Source organism: Bos indicus, chromosome 8 (genome assembly GCF_029378745.1).
Source record: "Bos indicus isolate NIAB-ARS_2022 breed Sahiwal x Tharparkar chromosome 8, NIAB-ARS_B.indTharparkar_mat_pri_1.0, whole genome shotgun sequence".
Lineage (NCBI taxonomy): Eukaryota > Metazoa > Chordata > Mammalia > Artiodactyla > Bovidae > Bos > Bos indicus.
Genome location: NC_091767.1, coordinates 38,431,101 through 38,453,060, shown reverse-complemented (window position 1 = coordinate 38,453,060; position 21,960 = coordinate 38,431,101). Strand labels below are relative to the sequence as shown.

The following is a 21,960-nucleotide window of genomic DNA, read 5'->3' as shown; positions in this document are numbered from 1 at the left end:
GGTAATATTAGAGAAAGTTTAAGACTGGAGGAGCAATCTTGCTCCCTCCACAAACCACAGCAACAGTGCCTTACCTTGACCATGAAGCCTGGTTGCAGTACCCTACTGAAAGAACACATGAAAGTGAAAGTGAAAACGTTAGTTACACAGTCATGTCTGACTCTGTGATCCCACGGACTGTAGCCCACTAGGCTCCTTTGTCCACGGAATTCTCTATGAAAGAATACTGGAGTGAGTAGCCATTCCCTTCTCCAGGGAATCTTCCTGACCTAGGCAAATTATAAGACAACTCCATGTTCCTTCAAAATGGTACTATGACCCAGCTTGATAATTAAGGAACAGCATCATTGATGATCCTTGCCTGAATCAAATATTAAATTGGGGGCTGCAAATGGTGATTTTTCTAATTCTATCATTCCTTCCATAATGAATAAATCTTATTCATTCTTAAGAAATGTTATGGACTTGCAGCTTTTTTTTTTTAATAAAATGCTTTATGGTCAATTACCATCATTTTTTCTGATGCTCAAACTATGCCAAATTTGTGCAGCAGGAGACCCTTCAAGGGGACTCCTATGTCCTTTTGACACAATCTCACTAGTTTTTGAATGATTCACTGCTTTCTGGCACAATGACATACTCAGTATTCACTTCTATTATTTCCCAACCCAGATCTAGAATCCTGGTTCCCTTCAGTGGAAAAGGTAGTTAGAAACTAAGATACAGGCACATTGATATTGATAATTCAAATTTAGCACTAGAGGGATTTTCTTTTCTATTTTTATTTTATATTTATATCTCCTTTTCCCTGCAGTGAAAATCCTATAACACCAATACATTGTTCTATTCCATAGTATAGCAAAAAAGTCTCAGAATTTCAAAACCAATATTTCCACTAACAACAAGCCCACAAAGTAAAGTTTAAGATTGGAATTCTTTTCACCCTCTGACAATAGTTCTAGTATGTGTGTGTGTGTGTGTGTGTGTGTGTATACAGAATACTATATTCAAATTTTACTGAATTATTTTTCTATGTAGCTTTGTTATCAATTTTACATTGAGTTAGCCACAGTTGTTTCTGTTTGTTTTCAAGTTGAGACAATTGAACTAACATTATACTTTAATTCAACAGAAGCCTGAAAAATGAAGCCTAAAATGAAGTATTCAACCACCAAAATTTCTCCAGCAAAGATGAAATGCTCAGCAGGCAAAGCCTTGGTAAAATCTCCCAAGTTGAGAAGTAAGGACTTAAGTCTTTCTGATTGTTTTACACACTATTGTTTATCTGTTACCAAATCTTTATTATTCCAATGTTTATACATGCAAACTTATTAAAAACTACTAAGATGGCTCATAAGTGTATAATAGAGAAGGCTTTGGTTGTAAAATCAGACTATAAAGGGCCAACTTTTGTTTATTTGATATATCACAGAACAGGAGTGGCTTAGGTGATTTAAACTTGCTAATAGTGATAAATATAATTACAGCCTGTCATATCAATTCCTTCTCTACCCAAACCTACTGCCACTGAATCCCAAAACTTTTCCCAGATCACCGAACAAAAATTTAAACTGACTGACTTTTATTCAACAAACATTTTTTAAGACCTTTGGTATATCAAGTTTTTGTTCTTGACTTCAGATAAGGGAGAGAATAACAAATGAAGGTATTTGAATAATCCAGGCACCAAATAAAGCAGAACTGACCAAATGATGCTCAAGTTTATCTAGTGGCAAACTCAAAGTGTCTGAAATAAGTCGAAGGGCAGATAAAATCAAAAAGTAGCCATATCTTCAAGATGAAAGAATTATTAACATCTTTGATTCTTAAAATTATCTATCCTAGGAAAGAATTATGCAAATTTACACTCATGTTTTTCATTTGAGAGCAGTAACACAAGAGAATTAACAGAGCTCTGGTGTACTGAGAGAAAAAAGAGAATGAAAAATGGTAGTGGGACTCCATATCTTTGTCTTTTGTGCTCCTCTTCATTTCCCTGAACATGTAAGGCTAGAAGAGAAAACAATGTCAGACAGAATATCATTTCTGTCTTCCCTGAGGCTCTGGCCCATTAATGCTCCTCTCTTATAAGTAGGAAGACCAATCTGCTGTGGTTTCTGAATCGCCAGGAAATCACAGCTAAGTTAGTTGTTTTATTTATGTCTGAGTCAAAATGCTCCTTTCAGGAACAGTGACTCATTAGAAGTGACTCTGTGCCCCCAAATTCCCTCTTAATAAAGAATGCATTTTCTTTGTACCCTAGAAGATGTGGGCTCTCTATAGATGCTGATATGAGGCAGCAGGCTGGGAATATACACCAGAGTCACTGGCATTAATGGAAAATGAAAACGTAACCCATCCTTTAAGGGTGCAATGGACCCAACAGCTTATTTATGCCATTTAGAGAAACAATGATTAAGATTATCCCCAAGTCACATTACATTATTTTTATCATTCCTTAGCAGATTTTTCCCTTCCAATAATAACTGGTTCAGTTTAATACTAAAATTGTCATTATTTAAACACTCTTGGCTAAAATTTCAACAGATAAATGTGTGGTATCTGACAGATATGAACTGCTTCTCAAAACTGAAGGTGCAAGAAATGTCACACCTTATTTTTGTAAATAAACTGCCCTGAGTACCCAAGCAACAAAGTCCATTTTAATACCTTCTCCTTCCCTGGGCTAGCAGGATCTTACACAGTGGAAAAGCCACAAAACTCAGTACTTAACCTCTACCAGTATCCATACAGTCAGATCCCACATGAGTTCTGGTCAGCACCAGAGCATTTCACCTCTAGTGCCAACACAGTACAGAACTTCAGGAGTTCTGAAGGAAACTAGAGGAAAGCCTCTCCCCAAATGTATCTCCTTTCCAGGAAGCTACTCCTTAGAGTTAGCCCATTCTCCCCTACTATCTCCTCTCCCTCATACCCATTAATCCTTTCCCTGCCCTGACAATCCAGTGTCGTTATGGATCTATTCAGAAGTCACAATAAGGAAGCCTTGGCCCATATCCATCTAACAGAAGTATTTTAGTTGGCCTGAACAGTGTTACTGTTGTTTTTCAATTGAGGTAACATATAAAAATTGGGAGATTTTGCATAAAAATCTGAATTACGGCTTCTCAGGAGAAATTTGAAGATCTAGCAACAACTGGGCCCACATATCCCTACATGGCAATAGCTGGAGGCAGAACAGAGTAGGGACCACCCCCTTTAGTTTGGAGTTGTCTATAAGATAATCTTCTGTTACAGTGAAGGAGCTTTAACTTTATCCTGTGGATAGCAGGGAACGACTGAAAATGTTTAATTGGGAAATAATAAGACATTTTTACTTTGGATAGATCATGTTGGTGGTAGTGAAGATAGAGTAAAGAGGAAAGAGAAGAAACAGAGACTGGTCAGAGGTCTACTGCATTCATCTTAGGGGACTGATGATGAGGGCCTGACCTAAGATGACAGAATGCAAAGGAAAAACTAAAATTCAGATACATTCAGAAAATGAAATCAATAAGGCTTAATAACAAACTGAATAAATTGAAGAATGGAGATAGGCGGGGAAATGGATAATTCTCAGCTTTCTGATTTTAAAGTTGGGCAGATAATGGCAGAGAGCAGTACTATTTTTAAAGATGGGGAATTCTTCAGGAATATATTGGGGGTAGAGAAAGAAAAAGTTTATTTTTTTTAATTGTAAATGTATTTGCATTTGGGGTAGGTGTAGGTCATCTGGGTCAAGATATCCAGAATTCAGGAGGTTCTACATAGATAGAAATAGGGATGCTTTCAGTTCAGTTGCTCAGTCGTGTCCAACTCTTTGCGACCCCATGAATCACAACACGCCAGGCCTCCCTGTCCATCACCAACTCCCGGAGTTCACTCAAACTCATGTCCATTGAGTCAGTGATGCCATCCAGCCATCTCATCCTCTGTCGTCCCCTTCTCCTCCTGCCCCCAATCCCTCCCAGCAGCAGAGTCTTTTCCAATGAGTCAACTCTTCACATGAGGTAGCCAAAGTATTGGAGTTTAAGCTTCAGCATCAGTCCTTCCAAAGAAATCCCAGGGCTGATCTCCTTCAGAATGGACTGGTTGGATCTCCGTGCAGTCCAAGGGACTCTCAAGAGTCTTCTCCAACACCACAGTTCAAAACCATCAATTCTTCAGTGCTCAGCTTTCTTCACAGTCCAACTCTCACATCCATACATGACCACTGGAAAAACCATAGCCTTGACTAGACAGACCTTTGTTGGCAAAGTAATATCTCTGCTTTTCAATATGCTATCTAGGTTGGTCATAACTTTTCTTCCAAGGAGTAAGCGTCTTTTAATTTCATGGCTGCAGTCACCATCTGCAGTGATTTTGGTGTGCCAAAAAACAAAGTCTGACACTGTTTCCACCGTTTCCCCATCTATTTGCCATGAAGTGATGAGACCAGATGCCATGATCTTTGTTTTCTGAATGTTGAGCTTTAAGTCAACTTTTTCACTCTCCTCTTTCACTTTCATCAAGAGGCTTTTTAGTTCCTCTTCACTTTCTGCCATAAGGGTGGTGTCATCTGCATATCTGAGGATTTTGATATTTCTCCCAGCAATCTTGATTCCAGCTTGTGCTTCTTCCAGCCTAGCGTTTCTCATGATGTACTCTGCATAGAAGTTAAATAAGCAGGGTGACAATATACAGCCTTGACGTACTCCTTTTCCTATTTGGAACCAGTCTGTTGTTCCATGTCCAGTTCTAACTGTTGCTTCCTGACCTGCATATAGGTTTCTCAAGAGGCAGGTCAGGTGGTCTGGTATTCCCATCTCTTTCAGAATTTTCCACAGTTTATTGTGATCCACACAGTCAAAGGCTTTGGCATAGTCAATAAAGCAGAAATAAATGTTTTTCTGGAACTCTCTTGCTTTTTCCATGATCCAGCAGATGTTGGCAATTTGGTCTCTGGTTCCTCTGCCTTTTCTAAAACCAGCTTGAACATCTGGAAGTTCACGGTTCATGTATTGCTGAAGCCTGGCTTGGAGAATTTTGAGCATTACTTTACTAGCGTGTGAGATGAGTGCAATTGTGTGGTAGTTTGAGCATTCTTTGGCATTGCCTTTCTTGGGAACTTAAGTCAAAATGCCCCATGGCATCAAAATTTCTGTGCAGAAAAAACAAAAGATACAAAGCTTGGGAGAGAGACCAAAGGTCTACTTACAGTTTGGGGAATCATCAACATATAAAAAGATGATTGAAGTCATTGGAGCAAGCAAGATTGCCCTGAAAGTCTAAACTGAGAAGAAAGACAAAGGACAAAACCTTTAGGAAGACCAACATTTTAGGAGGAAGCAGAGAAGGAAGAACAACAAAGAGACAGAGATGGAGTGATCAGAGGGAAACAAAAAGAATCCAAGAGGAGTGATGATACAACAGTAAGGGAAGAAGGATTCAGAAAGGATGTGGTCCCCAGATCAAATATCACAGACAGGTCAAAGATAGTAAACAGTGAGGGGAGACCTTTGGTGAAATTAGTGCTTGGGGGAAAAAAGAAAGATGAAGTCACTCACTTCGGCAGTTCCTGTCAGCCATGGTCTGGCTCTCTCTGTAGCAGAATTAAAAAAAAATTTCTGGGCCCATTCCCATGACATGCCTGAGGGATTTCATCATGCTGTTGCTATGATAAAATTATAGGTTATGAGAATTTACTTAAAAGCCTTTAAAGACAGTGCCCTCGGATATCAAGCAGGATGGAGACATAGGAAATGGCAACAGTAAGTCTGAAAGGCTTTGACCCTAATGGAACACTCTCTTCAACAGAGTTCTCATAGCCATGCCAGCTTTATGCTTTCCTCTCAAGAACACAACCCTCATACCAGTTTCAGCTACTTCAAACATCAGAGTATACCTTCTTCCAAATTCTCCCATCCTGGAATGTGAAGTCAAGTGGGCCTTAGAAAGCATCACTACGAACAAAGCTAGTGGAGGTGATGGAATTCCAGTTGAGCTGTTTCAAATCCTGAAAGATGATGCTGTGAAAGTGCTGCACTCAATATGCCAGCAAATTTGGAAAACTCAGCAGTGGCCACAGGACTGGCAAAGGTCAGTTTTCATTCCAGTCCCAAAGAAAGGCAATGTCAAAGAATGTTCAAACTACTGCACAATTGCACTCATCTCACATGCTAGTAAAGTAATGCTCAAAATTCTCCAAGCCAGGCTTCAGCAATATGTGAAACGCAAACTTCCAGATGTTCAAGCTGGTTTTAGAAAAGGCAGAGGAACCAGAGATCAAATTGCCAACATCTGCTGGATCGTGGAAAAAGCAAGAGAGCTCCAGAAAAACATCTATTTCTGCTTTATTGACTATGCCAAAGCCTTTGACTGTGTGGATCACAATAAACTGTGGACAATTCTGAAAGAGATGGGAATACCAGACCACCTGACCTGCCTCTTGAGAAACCTATATGCAGGTCAGGAAGCAACAGTTAGAACTGGACATGGAACAACAGACTGGTTCCAAATAGGAAAAGGAGTACATCAAGGCTGTATATTGTCACTCTGCTTATTTAACTTCTATGCAGAGTACATCATGAGAAACGCTGGGCTGGAAGAAGCACAAGCTGGAATCAAGATTGCTGGGAGAAATATCAAAATCCTCAGATATGCAGATGACACCACCCTTATGGCAGAAAGTGAAGAGGAACTAAAAAGCCTCTTGATGAAAATGAAAGAGGAGAGTGAAAAAGTTGACTTAAAGCTCAACATTCAGAAAACAAAGATCATGGCATCTGGTCCCATCACTTCATGGCAAATAGATGGGGAAACAGTGGAAACAGTGGCAGACTTTATTGTTTTGGGCTCCAAAATCACTGATGGTGATGGCAATTGCAGCCATGAAATTAAAAGACGCTTACTCCTTGGAAGGAAAGTTATGACCAACCTAGATAGCATATTGAAAAGCAGAGATATTACTTTGCCAACAAAGGTCCGTCTAGTCAAGGCTACAGTTTTTCCAGTGGTCATGTATGGATGTGAAAGTTGGACTGTGAAGAAAGCTAAGCGCCGAAGAATTGATGGTTTTGAACTGTGGTGTTGGAGAAGACTCTTGAGAGTCCCTTGGACTGCAAAGAGATCCAACCAGTCCATCCTAAAGGAGATCAGCCCTGGGTGTTCTTTGGAAGGAATGATGCTGAAGTTGAAACTCCAATACTTTGGCCACCTCATGGGAAGAGTTGACTCATTGGAAAAGACCTTGATGCTGGGAGGGATTGGGGGCAGGAGGAGAAGGGGATGACAGAGGATGAGATGGCTGGATGGCATCACCGACTGGACGGACATGAGTTTGAGTGAACTCCAGGAGTTGGTGATGGACAGGGAGGCCTGGCGTGCTGTGATTCATGGGGTCGCAAAGAGTCAGACATGACTGAGTGACTGAACTGAACTGAAAGTATTACTTCAAACACAGTCAGCTCCCAAGGAATTATATCCAGATTTTGTCTTACTAGATGCTACTTGCTACACTACTATCTTCAGCCCCTAATCCTCTTTCACATCCACAATATTTCCTCAGTACTATGACCTTCACTTCTAACTGCCCAAGACCCATATCCTACTCCCCACAGAGTCCACTTCCAATATTGGACATACCTGGCATGGCCCTATGGGACACTACTCATTAAGATAAGCTTATAAGGAATGAACATGTTTAGAGTATCATCTTATGCCTTTTAACTCAGAAAAGACAATGTGATACAATATAGTGTAAGCCATGACAGTTGGATTTTGCTTTTCTATTTTGTAATGCAAGTGCCTGACTTAAGCTTTGATTGCTGAGGCACCTACTTCAAAAATGATCATCTCAAATAAACACACATATAGTCCATGGAATTTTCCAGGCCAGAATACTGGAGTGGGTAGCCTTTCCCTTCTCTGTTGGATCTTCCCAACCCAGTGATCGAACCCAGGTCTCCCACATTGCAGGCAGATTCTTTATCAGCTGAGCCATAAGGGAAGCCCAAGAATACTGGTGTGGGTAGCCTATTCCTTCCCCAGTGGATCTTTCTGACCCAGGAATCAAACCGGGGTCTCCTGCATTGCAGTCAGATTCTTTACCAACTGAGCTACCAGAGAAGCCCAAATATACACAGCCAGTCACAAAACTAGATAAAGATCAGAAGATCTTGGTTGATTTCCATAACTGACAGTTTGGACTACTTGCTTTTTTTTTTTTTTCCTACTCTTCCCATGCTTTAAATTCCTGCTTGTATATTTTAAATTCACCAATAAACAGTGAGCTCTCACTATCCTAGGATCACACACTCAATCCCAATAAAAAGCAGAACCTCAGGCCCATGCACTCTCTCTACCTGTGACCTCTCTGTGTGGTCCCAGATATGCAGTGTAATTTCCAAATCCTATAATTATAGTCAGAGCTATGGGTTTTCCAATAGTCATGTATGGATGTGAGAATTAGACCATAAGGAAGGCTGAGTGCCAAAGAATTGATGCTTTTAAACTGTGACGTTGGAGGAGACTCTTAAGAGTCCCTTGGACTGCAAGAAGATCAAACCAGTCAATCCTAAAGGAAATCAACCCTGAATATTCATTGGAAGAACTGATGCTGAAGCTGAAACTCCAAGATTTTGGCCACCTGATGTGAAGAACTGACTCACTGAAAAAGGTCCTGATGCTGGGGAAGATTGTAGGCAGGAAGAAAAGGGGATGACAGAGGATGAGATGGTTGAATGGCATCACTGACTCAATGGACTTGAGTTTGAACAAACTCTGGGAGATGGTGAAGGACAGGGAAGCCTGGTGTGCTGCAGTCCATGGGGTTACAAAGAGTCGGACACAACTGAGTGACTAAACAACAACAACAAATAATTAACCTTTATTTCTTCAATTTCCTGATGGTTATTGCTGAAGGGCATTTTGCAATCATAATAAGAACATTAAGGGCCAGTCCAAATCCAACATTGGTTATTATTAACAGGCTAAGATCAGCACAAAACATACAATTTATAACATATTGTATTAAATTATTGTCAGAAGGCCAAGTTCAGGGTTGACTCTGGCACAGCTTTGTAAATTATCTTTGCCTTAAATACAGGTAAAATACCACAGTTGACATATCTAAAGTTATAAAGGAATATTAGGAATTTCCAGGGCAAATGAGTACGATTAAATGGCCTTACCCTGTTCAAACAGTTGAAGACACCTAAAGGTAGATGTTCATCCGAATTGGAGGCAAGATATAGAAAAGTCAAACCAGTAACTAACAAAAGTTTATTCCACTTAATTTTGATAATCATATTAGGAAGGCAAATCTACAGAATTTAAAAAAAGATCATAGGATATATCTGAAAATCACAAGTAATTATTTTCATTTTCTGAATTACTGTCAATTATTGAATTTGGCTATATTGTATAAATTTCTTGATAATTCATTGGCTATAATTTTTTTTTGAATCTTGTAGCATTTATTTCAGTCATTAAAAGATGCAATAAGTGGAAACTACACTGATTTACATTAGGCATGCACCTCGACCTGATACTGCTGTTAGTTTCTGACTGGCCCAAATCTTAATTTTTTTCATTGAGGCACATCATTAAAATTTTTTGAACCCTGATACACAGGGTAAGTTAACTTCTTCCTTGTTGCAGTTTAGTATGAAAATTACGTTCACTGGCTAGATTCCTTTAACTAAAGGCCTCTAGACTCTCAGGCAACCTGTACTAGCTCGAGATCATATGTCATATAGATATTTAAGTGAATCATGGTATAAGGGAGACAGAGAATCTAGAAAGTTGAAATATATTTTTTTCCAGCACTGATAATTAAACACTGGATAAGGAGGCCTACAGTTGAGTACCAAATTACTCTTCCCCTACTGCTGCCATTTCTGAGAGACACAAAGATGTATACTGATCTCCCCCAAAATCTGAAATGAATCCACACAAATAACAGATTATTACCTATCCGGTCCCAGTATCAAATTATAGAGCAATTCCACCATTAAAATTATAGGAAGCAGTTAATGGGACTACAAGAAAACCATCATCCCACAAACAGTAATATGCATCTAGTAGAGTTTTTCATTCATCTGTCAATTGTTTCACAAGATTAGCATTATAAAAACACAACCCCAAATACATCTGACCCTCAAATCCCCCACATCAAAAATTGGTCTTTGTTCATTCTCAGATGACAGGATGTCCCAAGAGTGACAAAGGTGGGGGCCAACTCCCCCATAGCCTTTTCTTCAACTACCCCATCAACTGCTCTTCATCTCTTGAACTACCTTCCTTTTCCAAAGAGGTAATGCTGAGGTCAGTCAGAAAGGCTTTCTGAGAAGACTGGCTTGGATTTCTGCGTCTGTTCCAGTCGATTCAAGATGAATTGGCTTGTGTCAATGAAGCGCTCAACGCAGTTCAAAAACAGGCCTCAGCCCGACTGTCCAACTTTGGCCCAGGCTTGTCCATGCACTTTTCCCAACAAAGTTCCGTCATCTGGTGCACCAGCTGCTGGAAGCGCTGCTTCTGTGTCTCCACCTCAATGAAAGGTCGAAAGCAGCTGCGGGTCTACCGAGCCCAAACCTGCCGCGGAGCAAGACGAGGAGGAATCCATCCCACGCGGTCACACGTGTGGAGACGAACTCCACACCAACTCACCGACCTTCACGTGTCTCCGCGGTGGAACCGGAACCACCCATTGGCTATAATTTTGAAAATCGACATCTTATCACCTAGGTGTTATCACTTTCTTTTCTATTTGACTTTTAAAGGCTTTTTTTAAAATGATTTTCAAGTGGCAAGTTTAATTTTTATTTGAAATTTTAATTTTTATTTGGATAAATTAAATAAGAATTAATGAATAACTGATTTTTTTTACTTCAACTGATTTAATTTCAGTTTGTGTTTTGTTAGTCTCTAAAATTGCAATATAGCATTTTCTTAGATGGAGTAGATGGAGGTATAGCTTTGATATTAGACACACTTGAGTCACAACTTCTCATCAGAACTTTGGCAAATATCATGACTGCTAAGAACTTCAAATCATCATTTGTAAAATGAAATGAATAATACCTACCTTGTAATATTATTTGTGAAGGTTTAAATGAAAATTATGCACAGTGCTTGGCCCACTGTAGACACACTAATATTTGACAAGGAAGCCAAGAATACTCAATGGAATAAAAACAGTCTCTTCAATAAATGGTGCTGGGAAAACTGGATTATAACATGTAAAAGCATGAAACAATCCCTATCTACACCACTCACAAAAATTAACTCACAGTGAATTAAAGACTTAAATGTAAGACCTGAAACCATGAAACTCCTAGAAGAAAACATAGTCAAAAAGCTCCCTGACCTGGGTCAGTTCAGTTCAGTTCAGTTCAGTCACTCAGTTGTGTCCGACTCTTTGTGACCCCATGAATTGCAGCATGCCAGGCCTCCCTGTCCATCACCAACTCCCGGAGTTCACTCAAACTCGTGTCCGTCCAGTCGGTGATGCCATCCAGCCATCTCATCCTCTGTCATCCCCTTCTCCTCCTGCCCCCAATCCCTCCCAGCACCAGAGTCTTTTCCAATGAGTCAACTCTTCACATGAAGTGGCCAAAGTATTGGAGTTTCAGCTTTAGCATCATTCCTTCCAAAGAACACCCAGGACTGATGTCCTTTAGAATGGACTAGTTGGATCTCCTTGCAGTCCAAAGGACTCTTGAGAGTTTTCTCCAACACCACAGTTCAAAAGCATCAATTCGTCAGTGCTCAGCTTTCTTCACAGTCCAACTCTCACATCCATACATGACCACTGGAAAAACCATAGCCTTGACTAGATGGGTCAGCTATTCTTAATAACCTTTACAGACTATAGTCATCTCTCTAAAATTATTAAAAATAGATTCTAGATAAGTAGAAAGGATTATAGATTTCATATAACCAAAGAGCTCCCTGCCAGCTAGGCAAAGATTGATATATATGTTGGATGTAGAGCCACACACTCTTATGTCAGTTTTTAAACCAAAATTTTTTCTAAAGACCTAAAACTTTTCATAACTCATTTGATAGCAAAATATGGCCTGAATTCATTTCCAGTTCTTGCCTGGAGAATCCCAGGGATGGGGGAGCCTTGTGGGCTGCCGACCACGGGGTCGCACAGAGTCGGACACGACTGAAGCGACTTAGCAGCAGCAGCAGCATTAACAGTTAAATCCTGACCTAAACCAACATGATGTCTTTATTTCACTTAATGTATATTTTCCTGTGCTCACTATAAAGTTATTAATTTTTTATTATGAGGTGCTCCCCTAGTCCCTGCTGGGTGTGCTCCCCTAGTCCCTGCTGGGTGTGCTAGTTATAGACAATATGTATTCTACATGACAATCTTAAAATCTAAAAAAACTCTGAATTTTGAAAAACAACTGGCCTGAAGGTTTGTGATAAGATACTGTGGACTGTGGTTGCTTTCTTGATCTGCTACACTCAGGGTTTGTAAAAGGATAAAGAAGGATGGAATGAAATGGTATCACGATTTTTTCAATTACTTAGAATCCCAACAGAAGGCTGAAGAAGTTTGTCAGATATACTATATGCAGCTACGCTCTGGCCTTAAAATAGAAAAAAAGGTCTGTTACTTTAGGAAAGAAACCACCAAAAGGCATTCATCAACAGGTAAGGAGAAACTATGCATTTCCTGATAATTTTTCAACATAATGATGGGCGTTGATTTGCCTTCACTTATCACATCAAGATACGTAATTTCCTTCCTCACCCAAATTCCTTCTGGAAAAGAGTAAGGATGAGAAACTATTTTTTAGTCATTTTCAGAAGGGCATATAAAGTTTTTAATAGTGTGGAAGAAATGGTTGTATCATGTTAAGTAAAAATAGAGGATACAAAATTATAAATATATTTTATAATATTTTTAAATGTTTTTTCTTTCATTTAATGCCTGGACTCCAATGAGTGCGTCCTATTGGGATAAAAGTATGTAGAAAGTATTGATCCCTTCAGACCATAGCATGACCAAAGCCCTGGGGTCAGTCATCACTGTGAGCAAGCAGCCTTGACTGGAAGTCCTCAAAGGGGTGATGGGAAGGGGTCTGCACTGAGTGAGGACTGACAGTCCACTCCTATCCCCACCCCCGTCCTGCAGCTGAGAAGTACAAAGAGCATCTGGCATTAGTTGCCTGTGAGCAGCTGAACCACCTTCAACAGTCTGTGGAGCAGGGCTTCACCTTGGGTAAAACGATGGTCCCATACACTGCAGCAACTAGCCTTCCAAGTATCAAAGGTAAGATTGGTCACAGGGGTATGTGAGGGTGAGAAGAGAGGCAGGACATGGGACCCTCGCAAGTGCTGGTGCAAGAAGCAGCCCCAACTCTACAATTTCATGTATATCAGAAACTTCTGTCCTTTTTAAGTGGTATCCAAAGTAGTACAGGGTATCTGCTGTAACAGTACTTGTGCACTCTATAGTCAGAACTATACTATTGTTTTGAAATGCTTGCTATGGATTGGAATTTCATCTACATAATTCCTGAGAAAAATATATTATCCTTTTTGGGGGGGAAAAAAACACATTATCTCTCCAAATTTCAACATTTTGACAATGAAAGAAAAGGAAGAGCTATTATATTTTCAAATACAATTTCAACTCAAAAATTTTAAATAATTGTTGATTGTTTTAAATTATATCACACACATGTGAATAAATTCAATATTTAAAGTTCTTAATGTTTTATATATTATTTTCTTTAGCATAATTTTACACTATAAATAAAATATAATTTTTTTTCCTCTAGGGCCTATATATGTAGTCTCTAAATCTGACCCAGTTTACCCCAGCATGCTGCAGAAATATCATTTTTTGCATGTGCTGATATATTAAAAAAATTGAGAGTACTGATTTAAGTGTTGCAGTTTTTTTAGCCAGAAGACAAAATGAGGCTCACACTTGCATCCTCCAGGATTGTTGAAAGTCTCCAAGTAACTCCATCTTTATAGATGGGTATTCACTTATCCATGTCTATCAAAATACAGTCCCCTGTTGTCCACAGTTCCCTAGATCATATAAATTAAGAAGCAGAGTTTTCTTCAGGCAACATCTATCACTTTTCCGGTTTCTTTCTCCCCATCAAACCCTCCCCTTAAGCACACTAATATGGCCTCCCATGGCCTTCACACAGGAGGCTAGCATCTTTGATCTCCTTCATGCAGATGGTTAGCATCTTACGATCCCATAACGTAGCTCAACCTTTGAGCTATGTTAAGTTTGTGCCTGAGACTTTCATCTATTCAACGGTGATAGACAAAGTACAACTCAAATTGCAAAGACAAACAAACAAAAAAAAACCACAACACATTTAGAAGGTTTCTTAATTTCCAAAAGATTTTTCATGGAAACAAATTTTTAAATTCTTAATGACAAGATTTTTACTTGTTACAGAACATTCTGCTTCCCTGAGTACATACAACGATCAGTTCATTACTTTTGTTTTGGAGGATGGAAGCTATGAGATCTATGTGGAGGACTTGATAGACAACCAAGAGAAAGGTAGACTATTTCCTTTTGTCTATAATAATATAATGATGACTAGTAAAGTAAAAGTTAATAAACTTAGCAAACTGTAAACAATAGATTAACTCAGATATGGCTAATAGATTTCATGCTATGTGCTTACTCCAATGCACTGGCAATAGATGCTTGAATATCACTGTATTGGGGAGGATTCAGAAGCTTATTCAGGGTTCATCAAGGAAGAATGATGATATTGAGAAGTCGCATCTGTTGTGAAATATGGAAGGAAGTACCACACATATTTACTGTCATTAAATTATTAATATCTACTAGGTCTTTCCAGTTTTATCAATACCACTAGAGTGTAATTCCAGAGAAGGCAATGGCACCCCATTCCAGTACTCTTGCCAGGAAAATCCCATGGAAGGAGGAGCCTGGTGGGCTGCAGTCCATGGGGTCGCGAAGAGTCGGACACGACTGAGCGATTTCACTTTCACTTTTCACTTTCATGCACTGAAGAAGGAAATGTCAACCCACTCCAGTATTCTTGCCTGGAGAATCCCAGGGATGGGGGAGCCTGGTGGGCTGCCGTCTATGGGGTCACACAGAGTCGGACACGACTGAAGTGACTTAGCATAGCATAGCATAGAATAGAGTGTAATTTTAGCAAAAGAGTATACCAATGCTATGAACAACATTTTAAATATTTTAATACCAACATTGTTGGAGAAATCCTCAGAGCATATTTATACATTTTTAAGACCTTTCTCAAAGCCACAAAAGTTTTGCTTTTATTGACACATAATAAGAGGATGTTTTCTGATGTTATATATGTTGAAACCGAAATCATTTGATAAAATTATATCTCACTAAAGGGATTTTATGCATTCTCTTTCAGACAAGGTGTTACTCCGTTACTATGATTCCCAATTCCCCTCAAGTGAAACAGGTAATTTGGGGAGCTGGGTAGCTCTGGGGCTAGAATTCTTAAATTTAGGGGTAAAGACAAATCCAAACATGTTCCATGGGAAAGGAAGGTGTCTCAGAAGGTTCTCTCCTACCCAGTTCATGGTAAAAAATATTGGATTTTAGATTTTAAAAGGACTTATTCCATCTCATCCATTTTGCAGTTTAATAATTAGGACAAACTGGCTGCATTTAACAGAGATTCAGAATAACAGTGTCTTAAGTTACACAAATTTTATTTCTGTTTTAGCTAGGGCATAATGGCAGTTCAACATGTTGCCCAGGGACCAAGCTCCTTTCATCTTTGTGGCTCTGTAGCATCTACATGATTCAAGATTCCTTGCCACCATGAAATATCTTATCAGAAGGACAGAGGAAGACAAACTATGAGTTTTATTTCCTTTAAGAACACAACCTGGAAGTTGTACCATTCACCTCATGTTGGTCAGAACTAAGACATATTGCTACATAAGGCAGGCTTGGAAATATTCTAGAGGAGTTAGATATTGGGAGACAACTATCAGTGGCTTTCTATGCAGACACGGAAGCTGACACTGAGAGCAATACCCATTAGAGTCTCAATTCTACTATTAGAAAGCATATAAGAAAACTAACTTCTCTCCTAAAGGGCCTTAGAATTACACCTTACTGTCCAATGACTCTTTAGTTTTATCTGGGTACAAATATTTCTAATAGATGTGTTGGTGAATGAAATAGTCATTTTACATCTTGGTCTCTTTTCCTGGGTGTTAAATTCATTTAAATTAAAATGAGTTACAATTCTTAACTTTATAATTTGTGTGTTTTAATTGCAAGATGGTGGTGGCAGTCATCGGAAGTTAATGGTAAACCTGAGCCCCACAAAAGACAAAGACTTCTTGCTGCATGCCAACAGTAAGGAGCACTCTGTGGAGGTAACAGAAACATGCACCTAATTGTCATGATTGACTCTACTCATCTGTGCAGATTTGGGGGTTGGCGGTACTTCGAAGAAGTTTTGTTTGTAATATTGTAAATAAAACAAAATCAGTTACAATTAATACCTTGCTTCTGAAATAGGGAAGGGAGTAAAATTGGCATGTGTAGCCTTCCTACTGAAAGTCTGGTCTCTGCCAGCAGTGCAGCATTACCTGGGAGCTTGTTAGAAATGTAGACTTTCAGACTCCCTCACAACTGAATCAAAATAAGCATTTTAACAAATCTCCAGGAGACTCATAAGTACTCCTGGGTACATAGGTACTCATAGGTACATAGACTCATTAAAGTTTGAGAAGCACTGCTGAATAGAATGATATAAAATCCTTTCTATTTGGCTGTAGGAACTGCTGTTTTCTTCCAGGCAGTATTTCCTTGTAAAATATCATTATCTTGGGCAACTGAAAAGTCATTTTATAGTCTGAAACTGCTAAAGAGGTGGGTTCATAAACATTTCCATATGCCAAGATATAGAGATAGCATAACAACCTACATTCTAATCACAGGATTCACTTCCCTGTCTTCCTCAGTTAGTAAATAGAACTGTTATGTTGGTCATGATAAGTGAACAATGAAAAGAAATAGAGGAAAACAATAGAATGGAAAAGACTAGAGATCTCTTCAAGAAAATTAGAGATACCAAGGGAACATTTCATGCAAAGATGGACACAATAAAAGACAGAAAAGGTATGGGCCTAACAGAAGCAGAAGATACTAAGAAGAGGCGGCAAGAATACATAGAAGAATTGTACAAAAAAAAGATCTTAATGACCCAGATAACCACAATGGCGTGATTACTCACCTACAGCCAGACATCCTGGAGTATGAAGTCAAGCAGGCCTTAGGAAGCATCACTACAAACAAAGCCAGTGGAGGTGATAGGATTCCAGCAGAGCTATTTAAAATCCTAAAAGATGATGCTGTGAAAGTGCTGCACTCAATATGCCAGCAAATTTGGAAAACTCAACAGTGGCCATAGGACTGGAAAAGGTCAGTTTTCATTCCAATCCCAAAGAAGGGCCCTGCCAAAGAATGTTCAAACTATTGCACAATTGTGCTTATTTCACATGCCAGCAAGGTATGCTCAACAATATGTGAACTGAGAACTTGAAGATGTATAAGCTGGATTTAGAAAAGGCAGAGGAACCAGAGATCAAATTGCCAACATCTGTTGGATCATATAAAAAGCAAGGGGATGCCAGGAAAACATCATCTTTTGCCTTTATTGACTAGGCTAAAGCCTTTGACTCTGTGGATCATAACAAACTGTGGAGTATTCTTAAAGAGATGGGAATACCAGACCACCTGACCTGCCTCCTGAGAAACCTGTATGCAGGTCAAGAAGCAACAGTTAGAACCAGCCATGGAACAATGGACTGGTTCAAACTAAGGAAAGAAGTACATCAAGGCTCTATATTGTCACCCTGCTTATTTAACTTATATGCAGAGTACATCATGTGAAATGCTGGGCTGAATGAAGCACAGGATGGAATCAAGATTGCCAGGAGAAATATCAATAACCTCAGACATGCAGATGACAACCACCCTAATGGCAGAAAGCAAAGAGGAACTAAACAGCCTCTTGAGGAAGGTTAAAGAGAAGAGTGAAAAAGCTGGCTTAAAACTCAACATTCAAAAAACTAAGATCATGGTATTGGTCCCATGACTTCATGGCAAATTGATGGGGATAAAATGAAAACAGTGACAGACTTATCTTCTTGGGCTCCAAAATCACTGTAGATGGTGATTGCAGCTATGAAATTAAACGACACTTGTACCTTGGAAGAAAAGCTATGACAAACCCAGATAGTCTGTTAAAAAAAAGAAACATCACTTTGCCTACAAAGGTCCATATAGCCAAAGCTAAGGCCTTTCCATTAGTCATGTACAGATGGGAGAGTTGGACCATAAAGAAGGCTGAACACAAAAGAATTGATGCTTTCGAACTGTGGTGCTGGAGAAGACTCTTGAGAGTTCCTTGGATGACAAGGTGATCAAATCAGTCAATCCTAAAGGATATCAACTCTGAATATTCATTAGAAGAATTGATGCTGAAGCTGAAGCTCTAATACTTTGGTCATCTGATTTGAAGAGCCAATACCCTGGGAAAGACCTTGATGCCAGAAAAGATAGAGGGCAGGAGAAGAAGGGGACAACAGAGGGTAAAATGGATGGCATCACTGACTCAATGGACATGAGTCTGAGCAAACTCAGGGAGAGAGTGAAGGACAGGGAAGCCTGGCGTGCTGCAGTTCATTAAATCACAGAGAGTTGGACACGACTTGGTGACTGAACAACAACAGCAGTATAGCCATGCAAGGTACTAATGTAAACTCTGGATGCATCTCCCTTAACAAAACATTTCTAAGTTTATATAACAGTGTTTGGCATATATAATTACTCAACAATACAAGCTGACTCCTAATGAGCTTTATTATATATACCAAGTTGTGTGCTAAAGGTTAAGTACTGTCTTATTTAATTCTCACAGTAATTCTCTCTTATGAAGTCATTGTATTGGTCAGATACACTGTGTAACGAACCACTTGATAACTTAAAATAATACTCATTTATATCACTCACATATCTATGGGTAAGTTAGGGGTTGAACTAGAAAACTGGCTGCAATAAAAACTTGAGACTTGAAACATAAAGCAAAGTGTCTAGTTCTCAGAGATATCACATGGCAAAAAGAGAAGTATGAATCCAGAACTACTGCATGAAGATCCACTTATTCTAAGCCATTATGTCTCTCAAAATATACTATCAGTGAATCAAATCAAATTCCCCTACTTGGGCCCTCTGCTCACTTCCTCCCCACTTCCTATCCCCTATCCAGTAAGCAGGCTTGCTAGAAATATCAAGTTATGAATAATTATTCTGTTTTAGTTTTCAACACAGGGATGTAAAGTTGACTCTGAACTTCCACTCACATATTGGTTACTTTCTCTCTTGTTTTCCTCAGCTACAAAAATGTGAAAACCAGTTGCCAGAACAAACCTTCTTTGTCCTTCATGAGACGTCCTCCCAGTGTGTTTCATTTGAATGTAAGAGCAATCCTGGAGTGTTTCTAGGAGTAAAGGATAACCAACTAGCTCTAATTAAAAGAGGGGAACACCCTGAGGATTCAAATTCACAGAATATCACATTTAAGCTCTCAAACTTAATGTGATGGAAAGCTGCAGATCTTGGGTTGAGTAGCCCAAATAGCTACCACTGCAAAAAAGATGAGATATAAAGAGACAGAGGCACTAATAAAAAGACAACTCGAAGCTCTACAGATTGACCATTTCACAACCAGAATAAAACATCAAGATTGTTTATAAATACTCAAAATTTCATATGCCTAAATGGCTAAGCAGGTAATATGAATATGTGAAAAGGCAAGAATAATTTTAAAATTAAGAAAATTAAATCTAGTATTTAAAAGTGAATAATTTCATCTCTCATTTTTAAAATTCCAATTTTTATAGATTGCATTAACTTTAAGTAAGGCATTCTTACATTAGAAAGTAAAATAAATTTTATTTCAGACATAAAACTGAAATTATTAGGAATATCTAACAAACTAGAATTTTTTTTCAAAGCATTGAGCCACAACATATGTTCAGGCATCCAAGTACCATGGACTGCAAGTGCTATGGAAGGGCCAGGAGTCCTCAGCCTACTAGAGCTTACATGGGACACAGGATTAATATTACAATTTCAATAACTGGCTATCCCTCATATGTCCTTCTGACCCTGACTTTCAGGAACCCATGACTTTTGATATATTCATCACCTTAAACAAAATTTTTTCTAATCCTTTCTTCTCACATGCACAATTCCTTTTATTGTCTGATTTTCCAATGACCCTGCTTACTATGGAATGTGTGACTTGTTCCTTCCTCTTTTCTTTTGACCAACTGTGTCCTTTTGTACTCCCTGACCTCACTTCTACATCACCTGATCTCTCATGCCAATATATTTACTCTGCTTTTTCTACCTGATGCTGTAGAATTTTACATAAACCTACTGGTGGCAATATTTTTCATTAAACATCTTTGTGTTTTATTGTTACTAAGGTACTAAAGTTTATAGTCAATCATATAATAACATTTCTCAACTACTAGTTTTTGCTTATTTTAAAACCTTTGCAATTTCTACTGTAATATTTCATAGGTGTAATACTGACAATAAATGATAAACATAATGACAAAATACTTACAAAATAAGACTTTTTCTGAAAGTGTAGGCTTTTTAAGTTGTTGAGATATATTGACTATAACTGCTGGTGCAACATAAAAGAGGCTGTGAATTACTATATGAGGGCAAAAACTTATAGAACAATATATCTTTGTTTCATTACTTTGTCAATAATTTAACTATAAAAACAACAATAAAAACAGAATCTATATCATTCCTCTGAAAAACACTAAATGTTGATGATGTGTATCTGTATAATATACTTAAAATGATTACTATTAAGTAACCAAATATATCCATTACATTGTTCATATTCTTAAATAAACTGTGTTTTTCAAAAGCATATGAGACCAGAGTGATTTTGTCATAAAATGACTCAATATTGTGAAATTCTTAAGTGAAAGTACACATACCCTAATCCATCAATGCTAGTAAGTGGAGGAAGTTATTTCTCTAATATTTTTGGTGATTCAAAATTAAGTAAAATTTTCCAGAGAAGAGATTGTGTCTTTTTCATTTTTGCACTCCCAGTGCCCATCATGGTGGCCAGCACAAAGTAGGTATTCAGTGACTTAAACCCAAGATCAAACAGCCAACACATACTTGCATTATAATTTTAACCTAAGACTTCCAACCTGGTTTTCTTATTTTACATGATTAATTTTCCTTTAAAAAACACTTTCTGTCATCACTATAGTCAGTGTTATTTGATTAAAATATTCAAATGTATGGTGGTTTTTGTCACTTAGATGCCTGTGTTTTGATGGTGGATAAAAGCAATGCCAAAGAATGCTCAAACTACCGCACACTTGCACTCATCTCACATGCTAGCAAAGTAATGCTCAAAATTCTCCAAGCCAGGCTTCAACAGTACGTGAACTGTGAACTTTCAGATGTTCAAGCTGGTTTTAGAAAAGGCAGACATCAATTGCCAACATCTGTTGGATCATGGAAAAAGCAAGAGAGCTCCAGAAAAACATCTATTTCTGCTTTATTGACTATGCCAAAGCCTTTGACTGTGTGGATCACAAGAAACTGGAAAATTCTGAAAGAGATGGGAATACCAGACCACCTAACCTGCCTCTTGAGAAACTTGTATGCAGGTCAGGAAGCAACAGTTAGAACTGGACATGGAACAACAGACTGGTTCCAAATAGGAAAAGGAGTACGTCAAGGCTGTATATTGTCACCCTGCTTATTTAACTTCTATGCAGAATACATCATGAGAAACGCTGGGCTGGATGAAACACAAGCTGGAATCATGATTGCCAGGAGAACTATCAATAATCTCAGATATGCAGATGACACCACCCTTATGGCAGAAAGTGAAGAAG

At 38.6% G+C, this 21,960-nt stretch overlaps 1 protein-coding gene and 1 pseudogene across 2 annotated transcripts in view; one reads left to right on the top strand and one right to left on the bottom strand.

The window, feature by feature from the left end:
• Positions 1–20,969, top strand: part of IL33 (interleukin 33) — a 65,248-nt gene extending 44,279 nt beyond the window's left edge. For both annotated transcript variants that reach the window (XM_070794573.1, XM_019965971.2), the window contains 7 exons: positions 1,133–1,240; positions 12,529–12,651; positions 13,136–13,273; positions 14,429–14,536; positions 15,399–15,449; positions 16,283–16,380; positions 19,407–20,969. In XM_070794573.1, coding sequence (XP_070650674.1) covers positions 1,144–1,240; positions 12,529–12,651; positions 13,136–13,273; positions 14,429–14,536; positions 15,399–15,449; positions 16,283–16,380; positions 19,407–19,613 — 822 coding nt within the window. In that variant the 5' untranslated portion in view covers positions 1,133–1,143 and the 3' untranslated portion in view covers positions 19,614–20,969. The remainder of the gene's footprint in view (positions 1–1,132; positions 1,241–12,528; positions 12,652–13,135; positions 13,274–14,428; positions 14,537–15,398; positions 15,450–16,282; positions 16,381–19,406) is intronic.
• Positions 9,433–10,618, bottom strand: LOC109562894 (mitochondrial import inner membrane translocase subunit Tim8 A pseudogene; annotated as a pseudogene).
• Positions 20,970–21,960: the final 991 nt, after the last annotated feature.